This window comes from Setaria italica, chromosome V (assembly GCF_000263155.2).
Source record: "Setaria italica strain Yugu1 chromosome V, Setaria_italica_v2.0, whole genome shotgun sequence".
NCBI classification, from domain to species: Eukaryota; Viridiplantae; Streptophyta; class Magnoliopsida; order Poales; family Poaceae; genus Setaria; species Setaria italica.
Genome location: NC_028454.1, coordinates 39308067 through 39323443, shown reverse-complemented (window position 1 = coordinate 39323443; position 15377 = coordinate 39308067). Strand labels below are relative to the sequence as shown.

General features: G+C 46.4%; 3 protein-coding genes across 3 annotated transcripts; 1 reads left to right on the top strand and 2 right to left on the bottom strand.

The window, feature by feature from the left end:
* Positions 1-1893: 1893 nt before the first annotated feature.
* Positions 1894-3069, top strand: LOC101762472 (translation initiation factor IF-2-like). The gene has a single exon (XM_004970224.2). It carries the CDS (start codon positions 1947-1949, stop codon positions 2883-2885), a length of 939 nt encoding a protein of 312 aa, XP_004970281.2. The 5' UTR covers positions 1894-1946; the 3' UTR covers positions 2886-3069.
* A 3831-nt stretch (positions 3070-6900) lies between these two features.
* LOC101762054 (4-diphosphocytidyl-2-C-methyl-D-erythritol kinase, chloroplastic) lies at positions 6901-11733 on the bottom strand. Its single transcript, XM_004970223.4, has 11 exons — positions 11418-11733; positions 10371-10466; positions 10199-10267; positions 9604-9708; positions 9452-9508; positions 9120-9320; positions 8203-8295; positions 8033-8132; positions 7838-7937; positions 7389-7474; positions 6901-7216 (listed from the first exon to the last, which is right to left on the bottom strand). Exons 1-11 carry the CDS (start codon positions 11619-11621, stop codon positions 7113-7115), a joined length of 1215 nt encoding a protein of 404 aa, XP_004970280.1. The 5' UTR covers positions 11622-11733; the 3' UTR covers positions 6901-7112.
* Positions 11734-12251: 518 nt separating this feature from the next.
* On the bottom strand, positions 12252-15200 carry LOC101761642 (probable E3 ubiquitin-protein ligase RHC1A). Its single transcript, XM_004970222.3, has 2 exons — positions 15162-15200; positions 12252-13554 (listed from the first exon to the last, which is right to left on the bottom strand). The coding sequence occupies exon 2, from the start codon at positions 13545-13547 to the stop codon at positions 12570-12572; it is 978 nt and encodes a 325-aa protein (XP_004970279.1). The 5' UTR covers positions 13548-13554; positions 15162-15200; the 3' UTR covers positions 12252-12569.
* Between the last annotated feature and the right edge of the window lie 177 nt (positions 15201-15377).

The window sequence follows — 15377 nt, the reverse complement described above, 5'->3', positions numbered from 1 at the left end:
GGGCGTGTCGTGGCGCCGGCGGCGGGTTGGCAAGTGGACCACTCCGGCGTCGCGCGCCAATAATTAGTTACGGGGCTTAGCTGGATTGCCGGTGCGATCAGCGCGAGAACCATCCTGTCAATGGTCTCCTCGATCAACCAACCCAAATATCGCAGTCATCACCTACTCTCCCTCTCGCTGACTCAACTCTCTCTCTCTCTCTCAACCAAAGACGAGTACTGTCGAGTGCTACCTGACAGAGGATCTGGCGCGCCATTGCCATTTCCATACGCGCCCCGGCTTATTTTGAGGACGTCCATGTCGCCCGACGGCTCTACGGCCGCATTGTTTATAGCAGCGGTTCCTATCCGTAGGATTACTTAAATCCAGCCACCTTTCCGAATCGAGCCATGCCCGAGCCCGGCTGCCCGTCCGGCCCTCGATGAGCTCCAAGTGGGAAGACGGAAAACGATGGGGTGGCCGCCGCGGGACACGTGCCGGGAGACCAGGCCGTTGGGGGCGCACACGTGTCCCGCCGAATCCCGGGGAGCGGCCCCGGGCCACCTCCGCGGGGCACGTGCCGAGGGACGCGTGGCGGGCGTCCAGGCGCGGCGCCCGCACCTTCCGCAGTGCCGCCGGGTTTTATCCTATCCTACATTCCTACCCCGATTTTCACTTCTCTATTGTGCGCCTGCGCCGGATGGTGCTGGGCGCGGAGAGCGACACGTGAAACCATGCCCGCGTGGCACGAAAATATCTTGCCGGGTGTGATGTCATGCTGGGGGACACGTGTCGGCACCCGGAGGAGGTCGGGCATCCCGGCCGTACACGTACGTGGCTCGCCCGCTCCGGAGACGCTTGGCTCTCGACGGCGTCTTTTTGTTGGTTCAGCTGAGAATTTTGCCGTCGTGTGCTGCGCTTTTCGTTCCTTTCCTCTTGTGCTCAGAGCCTCGAACTGGGTGCCCGGAGTGCGTGAGAATGGTTCTAGATGCCCGACTGAAAGGGCACGGGGCGTGACGTGGGAAACATCTAGCGTGTGTCGCTCACGCTCGCGGACGGACACGTTAGGCGACGATCGCGCGAGCGAGAAACGTGCGTGATGGTAATTTGTAATTTTATTCTCCTACTACACCTGAGTAGGAGAAAAGTTCTCACTTTACTGAAACGTCATGGTGAGGCCTAGAAGCTCTAGCGGGCTTTAATGAGTGAAGGAATCGCTTTATATATGGCAGACAATGATCGATGCTGCTTGTTTGGATAGCCTAGGCAGAGCCGAGGAGCAGTACAGGTATAAGCCCCCCGAGCATGACCTGCAAGATGACAACATACGTACCCGGGTGGACGAGGGCTGGTTTGCTTCCTCTTACTTATTTTTGTCTAGATACTAATTAAGAATATTAAACGTAGACTATTTATAAAATCCATCATATAAGTGGAGGCTAAACGGCGAGACGAATCTATTGCCTAATTAGTCCATGATTTGACAATGTGTTGCTACAGTAAACATTTGTTAATAGATTCATCTCGCCGTTTAGCCTCCACTTATGTAATGGGTTTTGTAGATAGTTCACATTTAATACTTTTAATTAATATCTAAACATTCGATGCGACACGTGCTAAAAATAAGTAAAAGGAACCAAACGCCCCCTGAGTCATACCAGTGCCACTGTACAACCCGAAGGTGGGTGGCGGTGGCAAGTTAATCGAAAAATACAAAATCACATATGTATCATATGGTTTATCTCAATTGTTGATTTATCTCCATCCAATCTTGCATACTCCGGGCATTTCTCACCTACTTTTAATATATCTCACCGTTGATTGAAAAATAAGTCCCGTGTACAAGTGAAAAATCCATATCCAGTTAATCGATTAATTGGAAGAGGGTTGAGGATGGGCCGTGACCGACAGCAAGCCCACTTGTCACCTGCGTGCAGAACGGGCCGTGTGCACCAGGGGGTCTGGTCATGGTGCGTCCGATGCCTGGGCCCTCCCCGTGGCACCGCGCCTTCACGACGGGCCCGACAGCACCTGCAACGCTGCAAAAGCGGCAGCAGCCAGCAGATGGCCGAACGGCCTGGGTACGGGACGGCAAGTTGCCGCGCGGGCGGTGGCGTCCTCGTCCCGTCATCGTCAGGCGTCACTGCGTCAGTCACATGGTTCCATCACCAAAATTCATCGCCAAAGCGAAGCCATGGCCCAAGGCGAGCAGCGCACGCGCGCGGTGGATCGCCTCCCCATCCCACGCCCACCAGGGCACCAGGCACCAACCCACGCACCCACCCGCGCGGACTCCCCCCTGCCCAGCGCCGCAGCGCCCCGCGCCCCTCGACCCCCCGCCCCCCTCCACTCTAGCTCTAGCCCGAATGGCGGCGGAGGCCCAGGCCGAGAGCCCCGGGCCGGTGCCGCCTCCTCCCCCGGCGCGCGGGAGCTCCTCGGCTTCTCCCGAGAAGCGCGCGCTCCTTGTCCCGGGGGCCGACGACATCGGCGGGGGCGGAGAGGAGGAGGAGGAAGAGCGGCGGCGGCTGCCGGACCCGAAGCGGCGGCGCGCGTGCGTCGCCGCGCTCGACAGCGTTCCCACGGCGGCGGCCGCGGAGGCGGAGGGAGCGGGCGTGCCCGGCTCGGGCGGCGACGCGGACGGCGGCGCGTCCTTCTCGTTCCAGCACGCCCGGGGCGGGTTCGTGGCGCTGGAGACCACGCCCAAGTTCGGCTCCTTCAACCCGCCGGGGGAAGACGCCGAGCTGGCGAACCTCGATCTGAAGCCTGCGGAGGGCGGCGCCGGCGGGGAGGGTTCGCGGGAGGCTGACGGTGGAGCCCCCTCGGCGTCGGCTCGTGGGGCGGAGGGCAACGACGACAGCGCTCAGGTAGTTGGCGGCGGCGAAGTGGATGGCCAAAACCAGACATGAGCGGACGAGCGGTGGCTTGGTTTTGGACATAGAAGTTGCTTCACTGTAGGCGGCCGAACATAGATTGCTTTGTTCGCCAGTGTGTTCCTACTTGGTTGCTCCTAGATGATTTCTATGCATGACCACTATTTCTGTAATGGAAAAATAGGTAAATTCTTCCTCGAACTTTTTGTTCGAGGGTCAACTTTGTCCCTCGACCCTTCCACGGACCAATTTAGTCCTCGAGCTTCTATTTTTCGGTTCAATCTCATCCTCCATCCGAGCTGGACCTCCACGTAGACATGACACGTCATCCAACCAAGTCTTAGGTTTTTGCTACACAGTTCAAAAGTCCAAAGTACCCTCAATTTTTTCTGCATCCACAGCGCCTGTAATAGCGTCATTATCTTCTCTTTTTCCCCGCACAACCGGCTCTCCATTACACTAGAAGAGTAAATTGCTACTAGTATCACAAGTCAACGACTACCAATAACTACTAGCATGAACAACAATTAACACGGAGCAAGTAAAGCGTAAACACATTGTTGACGGAGCAGCTTTGCTCCCTGGATAGATCAATCCTCTTCCGTAGGTGTGTAAGCTGGGGAGAGCCTGTTTTTTTTATTTTTTTTTTATTTTTTTTTTATTTTGCTGCAACTGCTTGCCGAGGAAGGCCTCGAGGAAGAGCTGCTGCGCATCGAGCATCGGCAGGGTGCGCTTCATCTCTGACTCCCTCCGTTCCTTTTCCATCTGGAGGGACAGCTCCAGCTAGCGATCCTCTATCAGCAGGAACCCCTCCCCGACGGGCCGCAGCGTATCGGCCACCCCATTCGGTTTGCTGCCTCAGAACAGATGGAGTGAGAGAGGCGAAGCCAAATGAAACAAGAGTATATAGGACATTTGTTATAGTGGATCACGCGCCCAGGTGACGTGGAATGCCACTTGGCTGTTGCCTATTTTGCCTCTTCAATGAAAGGACGAACTTGCCTATTTTGCCTTCTGTAATCACGTTGATTTACATTAATTGTTATAACAGTCGACAATCCATTTTGTCTGAAATCGATAACTGTTTAGTTGACAGACCTGTATAACCCACAAAATTGAGGTCAAATGCAACCTGGGTCAGTCAGTCAGCAACCGAGGCCATAGCAGGCCGTCGTTGCTGAACTTGGCTTTGGATGAGATTGGTTGCCTTCTCTGTGACCTTTGGTTCCCCGTCGCAAGTTGAGGTGAGGAAGCAAAGCCTCTCTAAAAAAGAGATCGACACCTCAGACTTGCTTTTTGAAATGAACTCCTCAGAATTGCTAATGAACAGCGTTTTGGCGGTTCCTACTTCCTACATCGATGACTCGACAATTCAAACTCATAGCCTGTGTTATCCAGGCACCACCTTTCTATGTTTGGGAACACGTCTGCTTGCGAACAATTTCTTCAAAGATATAAACCAGCGCGGCAGCGACATTATTTCCACTTTGAAAACGGAAGCGGATGCAAAATGGACCCAAACAAAATATCCAGAAAGAAAATAATAAGAGTATAAATTTTGCTGCCACCACACGGCATACCTAGATCTTGTGGTATGCCGTTTGTGGTGTTTTCGCCCCTTGAGTAGAGCCGCGAGCTCCTCTTGCATTGGCAACTCTCAGTTTTGTACTATGGGCACTTGGAGCCGAAAACCTCACCTAATCCTCACTCTCCTAATAAACATTTACCCACCAATATCAATAGTATAAAGCCAGTGGCGGAGCTTTGCTCCAAGATCCAGTAGGGGCTGAAAGGAGATAACAATGGAAAAGGTTGATCATTCTCAAAGCTTAGTTAGCTGATGATGCAGATCTCTAATGGAGTTTGAAAAAAAAAACTAATGGGATCATGGTTCATGCTGATCGATCTCACTGAAGCTCTGCCCTTGTATAAAACTATAGAATGACTTAGGACGTAGGCCGCAGCCCATTCCACCACCCGCAGTAACCTAACCCGATCCCGCTTCGCGTATCACTATCACCACCCACCAACTTGTCCTCATCATCCCTCAGCAAGCACTACTGTCAGCCGCGCACGCAGATGGCGGGCCGTACCTCTTCCAAGTTCCAGTTGGCTCGTCATTACGCCAACAACTATGTATTAACTTTGCCATCTTAATAAATGTCTCAATACAATATGAGTAGGGAATGCAAACCATGCCGAACTATTCCAGAACTTCTTCATTGGTTGTACATGTTGTCTTCTTACTGGTTAGGTAGAAGCAACTTGGTGTGATCGTCTCATTTACTATATGCATCGGAGACGACCTGACGAGCGAAGACGACGACCTCGAGATTGGAATTCTTGTTTCTGAGGGGAGTAAAGATACTGGTGCTTTCATTTCACTTAAGGATCCATATGTATTTTTTTTCTAATACATGTCCACGTATTATCTCGTCTTTGACAAGAGTGGGCAAACTAATTATTTATTTTCAACTAAGGACCATCCTCGTGTGGCATGTGATACTTTTGCCATTTAGCTGGTGGAGTTTCTAAAAAAGCTGGCAGAATGTAACCTGCTGGAAAAAAAGAAGTTTGAGATGCATGCTTGCCACATTTTATCTTAGATAGATGCTATCCATGCTTATATTTGTGTTTCTGACAAAATCCAAACTTATATGAAGATCAGCTATGCTATCATCCTACAATGTCTTCATGGCTCCAAACCTACAAAAAAACCCTACTGTTGCTATTGGTTGGAGATCTCATTGTGTTCAAGAATTTTTTTACTTGAGAGCATCACAGAGAGCAAAGCTCTCATTCATCACCGAGCATCTAGAAGTCTGCTCGGTGCTCTAGGTACGTAGTTCAGAACTTCATGTTAAAACTGTTGGTCACTGTGAGCAGAGCCAAGAGATCGACCTGTCAATCTCTGCAGCACGAGAAGCCTGTAGGGGTTAAGCATGCTTCACAGCTTCAGCACGAGAAGCCACATCATGCGCTTACAAATTTGTTATCTGGAAACACCTGTGTGTATAAATGAACAATACCTGCAGGATTATATTTTGAATCACGATGCTATAATCCCACCAAGAGTTAGAGTGTGTTTGGTTAGTTGTATCATTTGATTTATGTATGAAATGATTCAAAATAATAATGATCCTTTTGTTTGGTTAGGTGAATTGGACCAACTCATCCAGGATGAGACCATCCCACTTAATATATTATTCTACTAATTAGAGTGAAGCATATGGTACAAGTAAATTGGTTGAACCATCCCATCCAGGATCATCCATGCATGCATCATGTGGTGTATGCAACCAAACACACCCTTAATTTTCGACTACCTCGTCTAAATGCTCGTAACAAGTAACAGTATTACACTTGGTTACCTTCGGGTCGAATCGTCGATGGTGTTGCGCACGACGGAGTATTCGCACCGTTGTTTCGAGATCACGATTCACGTGCGCTATCGTTAAAAGTGTTAAAAGTTAAGCATGTCATTTTCCTATGTTTGTTTGATCCTACAATAATTTTCTCCCTCAAACAGGCAGGAGAACTTCATGGTCCAATTTCAAGCCGAGAGATCAGCAGGGTAGATTTTTACACGGATTCGCACCGCATACTTACTAAAAAGAAATTACCAAAAGAACACCACCACCTTCTAGTCCATCCTACAACAATTACAGAAGAAACTTCTCATGGATCCATTAAAATGCCTGTTGGCCAAATCAATGATTGCTATACTGAAAATGATCATTTCAGAATCAGATTTTCTTATGAACAAATGCCGACATCGACAGTCGACACTGTTAAGTTCTAACATGTCGAGATGTTGATCGCAGCCTGGATGATCAATGGTCAGTCAGTAAACGGTACTGGCGAATCTTCTTTGCTAAACACGTCCTTGGACGAGATCGGTTCCCTGTACCACTTCGAGATTTCTATACATGATTATTGTTGTTTTGTTATCACGTGTATTTACGATGTTAAAAGTTTGAGGAATGCAATCCATTTTGTCTGTCGGATACTCATGCTACTACATGTAACCAAGAAACTTCACCTGGAGCCATTTGGTAACTGTCTGTTGACAGAACTCATGGTTACTATACTGAAAAAATGATACCCATTTCATGGGATCAGATTGTCTTATGAACAAGGTGATCTTGTGAATTCTTTTTCCTAACACACAGTAAACAATCTGTTTTGTCTCTGTTTTATTTTCGGCTCACCTGTACAGCCCACAAAATTGAGATCAAATGCAGAACCAGAGTCTATCACAATTCAATCAATAACTGAGGCTGGTAAGTCGTCTTTGCTGAACGCGGCTTTGGACGAGATGGGTTCCCTGTACCACTCGTTCTCATCGCGAGTGAGGAAGCAAGCCTCTGCACAAAAACACACCAACCCTTTCAAAATGATGGTTCCAATGTGTTAATACTTACACAACTACACTCCATCACTACAGCTTTCTCCTGTTCGTTTGACAACTCAGAAGTGACTGAATCCTTCTTGGCTGCACGAAAATGAAAATGATGTGGAGTAGAACGATCAGCATACCTGACACGAAAACATCCTTATAGTCATCATCATCATATACGAACGCAGGTGGATCTGGAGAACCAATTCCAACAATTGTGCTTCCACTGCAAGGGATATCAAAGGTATTGGTGTCACAGCTTAGACAATGGCAATAATGTACAGTTGGAAACGCACAGATATTAATCTGCAGATGGATCAATGCATGGTAAGCTATGGTAGATACACATCACGGTGTCACAAATCATATATGGCATATGCTAATTGACAGACAGAATGGCTGGCAGTTCCTACACCAACCCCCCTACAGTTAAATTCATAGCTGGTGCTCTCCAGACACCCTTTGTACTAACTACATCCCAGGCAAAATGATATGATGATGGCAATTGCCACCAATGCATCTTTGAGAACATGTGTACTTGTTAACAAACAGATTCTTCAAAGAGCTTAACCAAAATAGCTCTCCTTACCTTCCTGACATAAAAACAGCATTGTAATCATCCCTGCTAGCTGCAATAATTCGTTTCTTCAACCTCTTAAGTGATGGTAGCACCTCAAAAGCTGGAGGCTCTGGAAAAAAGAAACAGAAGCACAGGTACTGATGAAACTTAAGTTATTAAACAAACGATGCTAAAACTAAATATATTATTACGAGATATAAATACCTAGGTCATTAACACAGACATCTTGTGATATCCCGTTTTGAGTTATTTCTTTGAGCAAGGTCAAAGGATCAGCTTTGCTAGCTTGTTCCAACCTGAATCTCTGAAGAACAAGAAACTTATGAGCGAAACCTATGAATTTCAAAGTAAGAAAGTAAGTGTTCACTAATTACCTTGTAAACTTCAGCAGTTGAGCATGCTTCAGGTGGCTTTATAAGAACCAGTGGTAAATTCTCCAGCAAGGGATTTGGGATATCTTCGACAATCTACATTTAAGTTGAAACCTACATATTATGATCAGACACTGCACGGAGCTAAACATTACGCGTGGATGTAGATGTCACCATCTAGTGTGTAGTTATTACTAAAACAGGTAGCTAATCAATTTTTCTAGAAGAGTACATGATCATAGTTTAAAGAAGGTGACTTTTATAAAAAAGAAACTAGTAAGACAAGATAAGCTAAACAGCAATAACATGAATGCATGATCAGCTAAATCAACTTCACTCTGTGGTAAAGTATGATATATAATTACAGATGCACTTGTATCTAACTTCAAAGAATCATCAGCAAGGATAATCCCTGCTACAAGAACAATTGAAGTATATGCATACTGGTAAGTATTTTGTGGACAACCATTTCTTGTGCGTAAGCTGGTCAGCTATCACTGTAACATAGAGTTTTACAGATAGAAACACGGAGCAAACTGTAGAAACTATTAACATTCACTAGAACTACAGTAATTTTGGAAGATCCATACTGTACTGCTGATTTATGATACAGAGCAGGCAAGTCAATATCACAGGAGCCTCACTCAATCAGTGGAACCAGAGAAAGGGTTGGGAAGGTCATTCAATTCGTGTGTGCACCATGATTTTTTGCATCACAAGGCTTTCAGTGGAGAATTTTGTTAGAGGTTATAATGTTAGGCCCTTGTCATAATGTTTGTAGCTTATTTGCACCCCCCCCCCCCAACATCTTGTAACCCTGATTCTGCTGCAGGGTCAGAGGGACTAAACTTGGAAGAGCTTATACTTATTACCTAGAACGAAAATCTTTAGGAATTTACTAGATGCCACATGAAACATACCTCTCCTCTACCGGTACAATATGCTGCTCCTCGTGAAAAGAAAAAGGGGATATCTGATCCAATCTCACCAGACCACTCTTGAAGATCCTTTTCTGAAGCTATGCAGCCAGCAAACTGGTTAGCAGCCCATAGTGCAGTTGCAGCATTACTGCTTCCACCACCAAGACCAGCACCAGTTGGGACCTTCTTATCAAGATGTATCTACATTCAGATGTAAATGACATTAAACTTAATACCCAACTTAACAGTTAAATTTCAATAAAATTTTAAGTACATTAATGGCAAAAGAATGAGCAATTTCTCAAGACGAGGGTTTGCATAATTAACAGTACCCAAAAAAAGTTATCAGTCCCAGTTTTCTGCCGGTAAAGGTTGAGCGCCTTGATGATCTGCAGGTTCATAGTAAAGTCAGGGAAGCTGAAAATATCAAGTGTGCATCTATTATACTACTAGTAATATGTCAAAATATATAGGGCCATCATACCAAATTGCTTTCATCAACTGGTACACCTGGGACATTGGTTGACAGGCGATCTCTGCTCCTACTTGGTGACAATGAGAATTTGATTGTATCACCCAAACTTATGACCTGAGAGTTCATTATTAGAACTAGCGCATACAGATGATATTTCACAGCAATTGTCATTCAGACTAGAATGTCTAAACATACACAAGTTAACGTAAAGCTACAACATCAAAACATATTCTCTTGAGTGACAGTCTTGCAAAGAGAAGAATCAGAGCTTCAAGGAAGTTGAGTTGATTGCAACATGCACAAACATAACAACAACCTTTGAATAACAATTCATGTACATTATTTCAATGGTATTCACTTTGCTGTCGACTATAGTATTATGTGATTTAAGTCACATGCTGATACAAAATTCCTTCACACCATATCTATTCTACTGCTTTTAACATAATAAACCTACTCTTTCTTCCCAAAGCCCTAGAATGTTTATGTTTTTTCTTAAACTGGTAGGACTCTATGAATAAGGCTGGGCAACACACAAGTTTACAAAAGCACCGTTTGTATAACACACATGCAGGAAAAGCAAATCAGGCACAAAAAAACTCACATGAAACAGAGAAGCCAGGTCATGAAACCCATCTGGTCTCTTCCCCGTTATCCTCAAGAACACATTAATCTGCATTGCAAAGATGCACATGAGCCTTAATCTGAAGCACAAAAGAAGCAAGCAAAAATGTCTCAAATACTAATCAGTAATCAGAAACAAGATAGTAGCATACTTTGCAAGGTGAGAATAGGTTGAGACGTGTCATCCCTGCATCCTTGTCAATTTGATCCGCTATCTGGTTAAACTTTGCTTGTGGGTCATAAGAGACCTAAAACATACACCGTCATAACTCGCAATAATAAGAAAACTGCAACAGATTTTCTTGATTTCCCTAGTAAACAGAAGATTTTTCATAATTCCAAGGAAAAATAATGATGCCAGAATTCAGGAACCAAGCTGGTAAAAGCTAGAAAAAAAAGAGAGGAAATAGCTAAATAATGAATCAAGCCCTTTAGAAATCACTGGCAGAGTATAGTAACATATTAATGCGGGGCTTATTTCCTTAAAAGTTTGTGTTATACACTATCATGTACTCCCTCCATCCCAAATTATAAGTCGCTTTGACTTTTTTGATACATTCACTTTGCTATGTATATAGATATAACAATATGTCTAGATGCATAGCAAAGTGGATGTACCAAAAAAGTCAAAGCCACTTATAATTTGGTATGGAGGGAGTAATTTTCATGGATGTATATTCATATAATCTCAGGTTAGTTGAAAAATGGGGCCTAAAATAGGAAAAAGTTTGGATGCCACACAGGACACGGTAGCCTAAAAAAGGGAACTGCAAGATTGAAGCACATTGCGGGACAGCTCAAAGCATAAACAAGTTTCATAGCCGCAGAGAATTGACTATAGAGGACGTTTTCCATGGTCTGGTTAGTGGTTACCATCTACTCTGCTGTGATGTAAGGGACGCTACGCAAGAGAGGAGACCCTCGCCTCGGCAACAGCCAACAGGCAACGGTGGGCGGTGGCATCGCCGCGCGAGGGCAGGGTCGTCAACGGCGACCTAGAGAAGCGGCGGGAATGTATAGAATCACCGCAGAAACGGAAATCCTTCTCACGCTTCCCGTTACGTAAATTCCCACGAACCGAAACGGACGAACAGCGCCGCGAATCCTACGGTTCTCCACCATGTTCTCCCGCAATCAGAACAACCTTTACCAATGTTTCCAATCCCCGCGCATAATCGTGGGTTTAGCAAGGCGCGTACCTCCACTTGCCTCCTCCCTTGCTCGAACGACGCGGCGACCCTCAGGCTGGCACCCCGGCAGCCCCCGGCGCTCGAGCCGGGGCTCGCCGCGGGAGACGCCCGCGCCGGCGGCCGGGCCTGGGAGCGGAGGTTCCTGGGCGCGGCCGGGCTGGCGCGGTGGGACGAGTAGAGGCTCTGGGACAGGAGGTGCGCGGAGCAAGCCATGGCCGCTGCCCCTGCCCGGAGTAGTGAGTGCGCTGCCTGCGCTTGCTTTGGAGCTGGATAATCCGAAGCAAGTTTTCCGGAGTTGGATATGACGACGGATATGCCCCGGTCAAGCGGTCGTACTCCTCGTCATCGACATGTGTTTGGAAATTTGGAAATTTCTGCGGGTTTTAGGCGATTTTGTCCGTCTGCCGATGACGAAATGGACGCCAGGATGTCGTGCCTGCTCCCTCGTGTTAGGACTCGTGGAAGACGTGGAAATCACCGTCCATTCTCCAATCTAGTTCAAGAACATGCTTCTCGTTTTCTAGCATGGAAATTGGCTGGCTGCGTGCGGTCGGAAATATTTCCTTTATCTAAAAAAAGCATGGAAATTGGCAGTGTTTCATGTGAGGGAATTGGCATGTAACAGACTCTCAGACATGGTATCAACTGCTGAGGTATCAAAGTTTTATAAGCAATTAAGCATCAACTCGCAAGCAGCGAGGTTTGTAGGCAAAAAGCTGTACGCTAAATACATTGGAATTTTCTTCAGTTTAAGCAGAGTTTGGAAACTGAATGTTATTTCAAGATGCTATGTTCGTCTCGAAAGAGACAGGTATCAAACTGAAAGCTCATCTGCTACCCTCGTAGGAATCTTATGCATAGCTTCAGACTGGACAGGCAAGAAGCAACCTTTGATATACCGAACAGGAATATACGGGCATTACAGGAGCGTTCATTGCGCCCAGAAGTCTCTATTCTCTCTATACACACTTACACAGGTCCACACTGCAAATGAAAAACAAGGTATACACTGACAAGACTACAGGCAAGTGGCATCCTTTTTTACCCGGAGAGCAACCATTGCAGGCACTATATCCACATGGAACTGAGGAATGCCACACGAAAGCTGAAGGTTCGAGGCAATACTTGCTTTGATGGCTTGGACTTGGAGCAGGGGTTCAATCAGTGGTCATAGTACCACTCAGAATATCCTATCTGGTTTGGATCATATACTGCAGGCTCATCAACAGTTTCTTCATACTGGTAAGAAGTGGGATTGGAACTTGAGGGACCAAATGGCCAGAGAAACGAGAAGGAGCTGTGCGTTTCCTGATTTGCACCACCATTGTTTATTGGCACAGGTTCAGGATCTGCTTCAGTGACACCAAGAACAGCAGCCTCGTTGGAGTAGGCTGAAGGTGTGCGGGTGCTATTGGCATTCCCTGATCGTTGTGATGGCAGCGGATGGCGGCAAACAGGGCAAGAATTGTGCTGAACAAGCCAGGGGATGATGCAGTCAGTATGGTACAAGTGCTTGCATGGCATCTCCCGCGCTTCTGCTCCAATCTCGAATTTTTCTTTGCAAACTGGGCACTGTGGATCATCGTTGAGATGCCTGCGGTTTATCTTCACCACAGGCATGGAGTCAATAGCTGACTGTGGGGCGGGAGCTGGGCCTTGACGGTTACTCTGGAGTAGTAGCTGTTCAAATAGAGCTTCAAGGCTGGGACCGACAAGGAAGCGACTGAAATTTGGACGGTCAATGCCAAGTCTGCGGCCTCCACTGAAGACAACATTAACATTGCCACTGTCGGCTCTAGGAGCAGGGTTGCTACCAAATAACAGCGTAGGAACAGAAGTTGGACGCCTTCCATGTTCAGTACTGGTCCCTTGTCTACCATGGATATCAAACAAACTATCTATGTCCGTTTCTGCCATTCGTTGCCGCATAAGGGAAGACATGGCCTCCATCATCCCAAATCTTCTAGCTCGGCGCTCTTCAAAGTCCGGATCAACTAGTCCGTAAGTGTTCAGCGTGCCACCCATCTCACTGATTTCCTGGATAAAACCATCATTGCAGTTGGGGCATATGATATCCTGTCCACAGAGGCGAATTGGTCTCCGACAGGCATAGCACCAATGTGTGGCCCTATTTGACATCTTGTTCCTGCGACAAATTAAGCGCTCAGCATAGTAGAAAATTTCCACAAGTGAAGCACTAATGACGATAATTATTAGAACAAAGTACTGCTGAAGAAGTGATAGAAATAACCAAACTATACTTGGCAACTAATCTACTACCACATAAACAAACGTAAGTCGTAACCAATCGAATGGTAAGAATGCTCAGACAGATTATGCATCTCATGAGGTGAAGCCATGTATATTTGCTGCAGATGTTATACCAACTTCTAAACCATTACATTTTCTAGCGAAGCATGCATACAAGCTATGCAACATTCTTGGTACAAATACATGCCAGAAAGGAACCATGAGAATATGGTCTTCAGTTTCAGCTGCTGCTAAAGCAACCATCTCATATTTTGAACTTGTCACAGATAGGAATGAGATTCTTTGGTCAAGATGGTACATTATGATTTAGTGGAGCTCTCCAATTATAATGGAATGTTAATTTCTACTGTATTCTGTGTACACTTCCCAAATGCTGAAGCCTCTACTTTTTATTGCGGTCTGAGATAGCACCCTTTAACAGGGGCAAGTGAACATTTCAAGGTCCATTTCCTCAGTGATAAAAAAATAAAGAGGAAGATAAGAAGAACTCATACTTCTGAAAAAATATTATCCCAGTTGAGGTTCAGAGATGCTCGTTACTATTGAATGCGCGCTAGGACCTGGAACTGGCCAGTTCCAGATAATGGCCCCAGGATTCAGTAATAAATAATTTGCTTTTAGGATCTATGATTTATCATGGTTCATCTATGCACAGTGGATCAAAAGTTTCCATTGTTGCCACTTAACAGATTAGTGCATGGCATTCTCTTAATAAATAGGAGCAAACTAAAAAACTCAGGAGGCCTAACCTAACGAGTGCCTTTGTTAACTGCCAAACAAAAGCGGTTTCAGTTTGTGGCCAAATTTCAATCAATTGCCGAATCTAATTTTTGAAAGATTGGCTACATGAATGAAACTCCTTCACGAAAAAATTTCAGTCAGTCCTAAACCGCAGTTACCTTCAGTAACCAGTTAGGAACAGAACCACCAATGAGGTTGCTCCAACTGATACTGCCTTTTCACGGAATCTACTTATGTGATTACTTGCAATTTGACTCATGGACCAGCGAACTCATGATGGAGAACATTCTGCTGCCCATCACGGGGCTCCTATAAAGCAGTTGCTGAATGTGCCAGTTAATCTACTGCTGATCCAATGCGAACCTACTGATTCTTATTCGCTGCTAAGCGGAAAGGGGGTTTTGTAGCAGCAGAAAGTTTCGGCTCATACTAATGTTCAGTGTTCCTCTAATCGCATAGAGTAAAATAGGGGGAAAGGCCGAATCCTAGCCGGGGAACACATCCTCGCGGTCGCGGCATCCCCAATTTCAGAAGCACGAGGAAAACAATTAACAGGAGACGGGAACTGCCATGCAAGGCACGGATCTACCGGACCAACCACCCGCCTACCCTCAAGGCCTCAACCCAAATTCCGCACCAATCCCACCAAATCGCGCGCAATCGGACACGGGAGGGCGATCGATCGACCCAGCGCGCACAGCAATCCACCAGGGAATAGCGGAGGAGTGGGAGCGAGAGTACCTTGCTGCCGGGAGCGGGGAGATGGGGGTGGGGAGGGGAGGGGCGTTTAATACCCCTCCTAAAATATAAGGGGTTGGGAATTTTTTTATATTTGCGGCGTAGGTTATGTCGGGCGCAAAGGCGGGGGAATGTAGGGGGGGGGGGGGTTGGGGGGGGGGCAGGTTATGTTCTGATTCTTACTTTGAATGGCACCACCTCACCCGTCCCCCCCCCCAC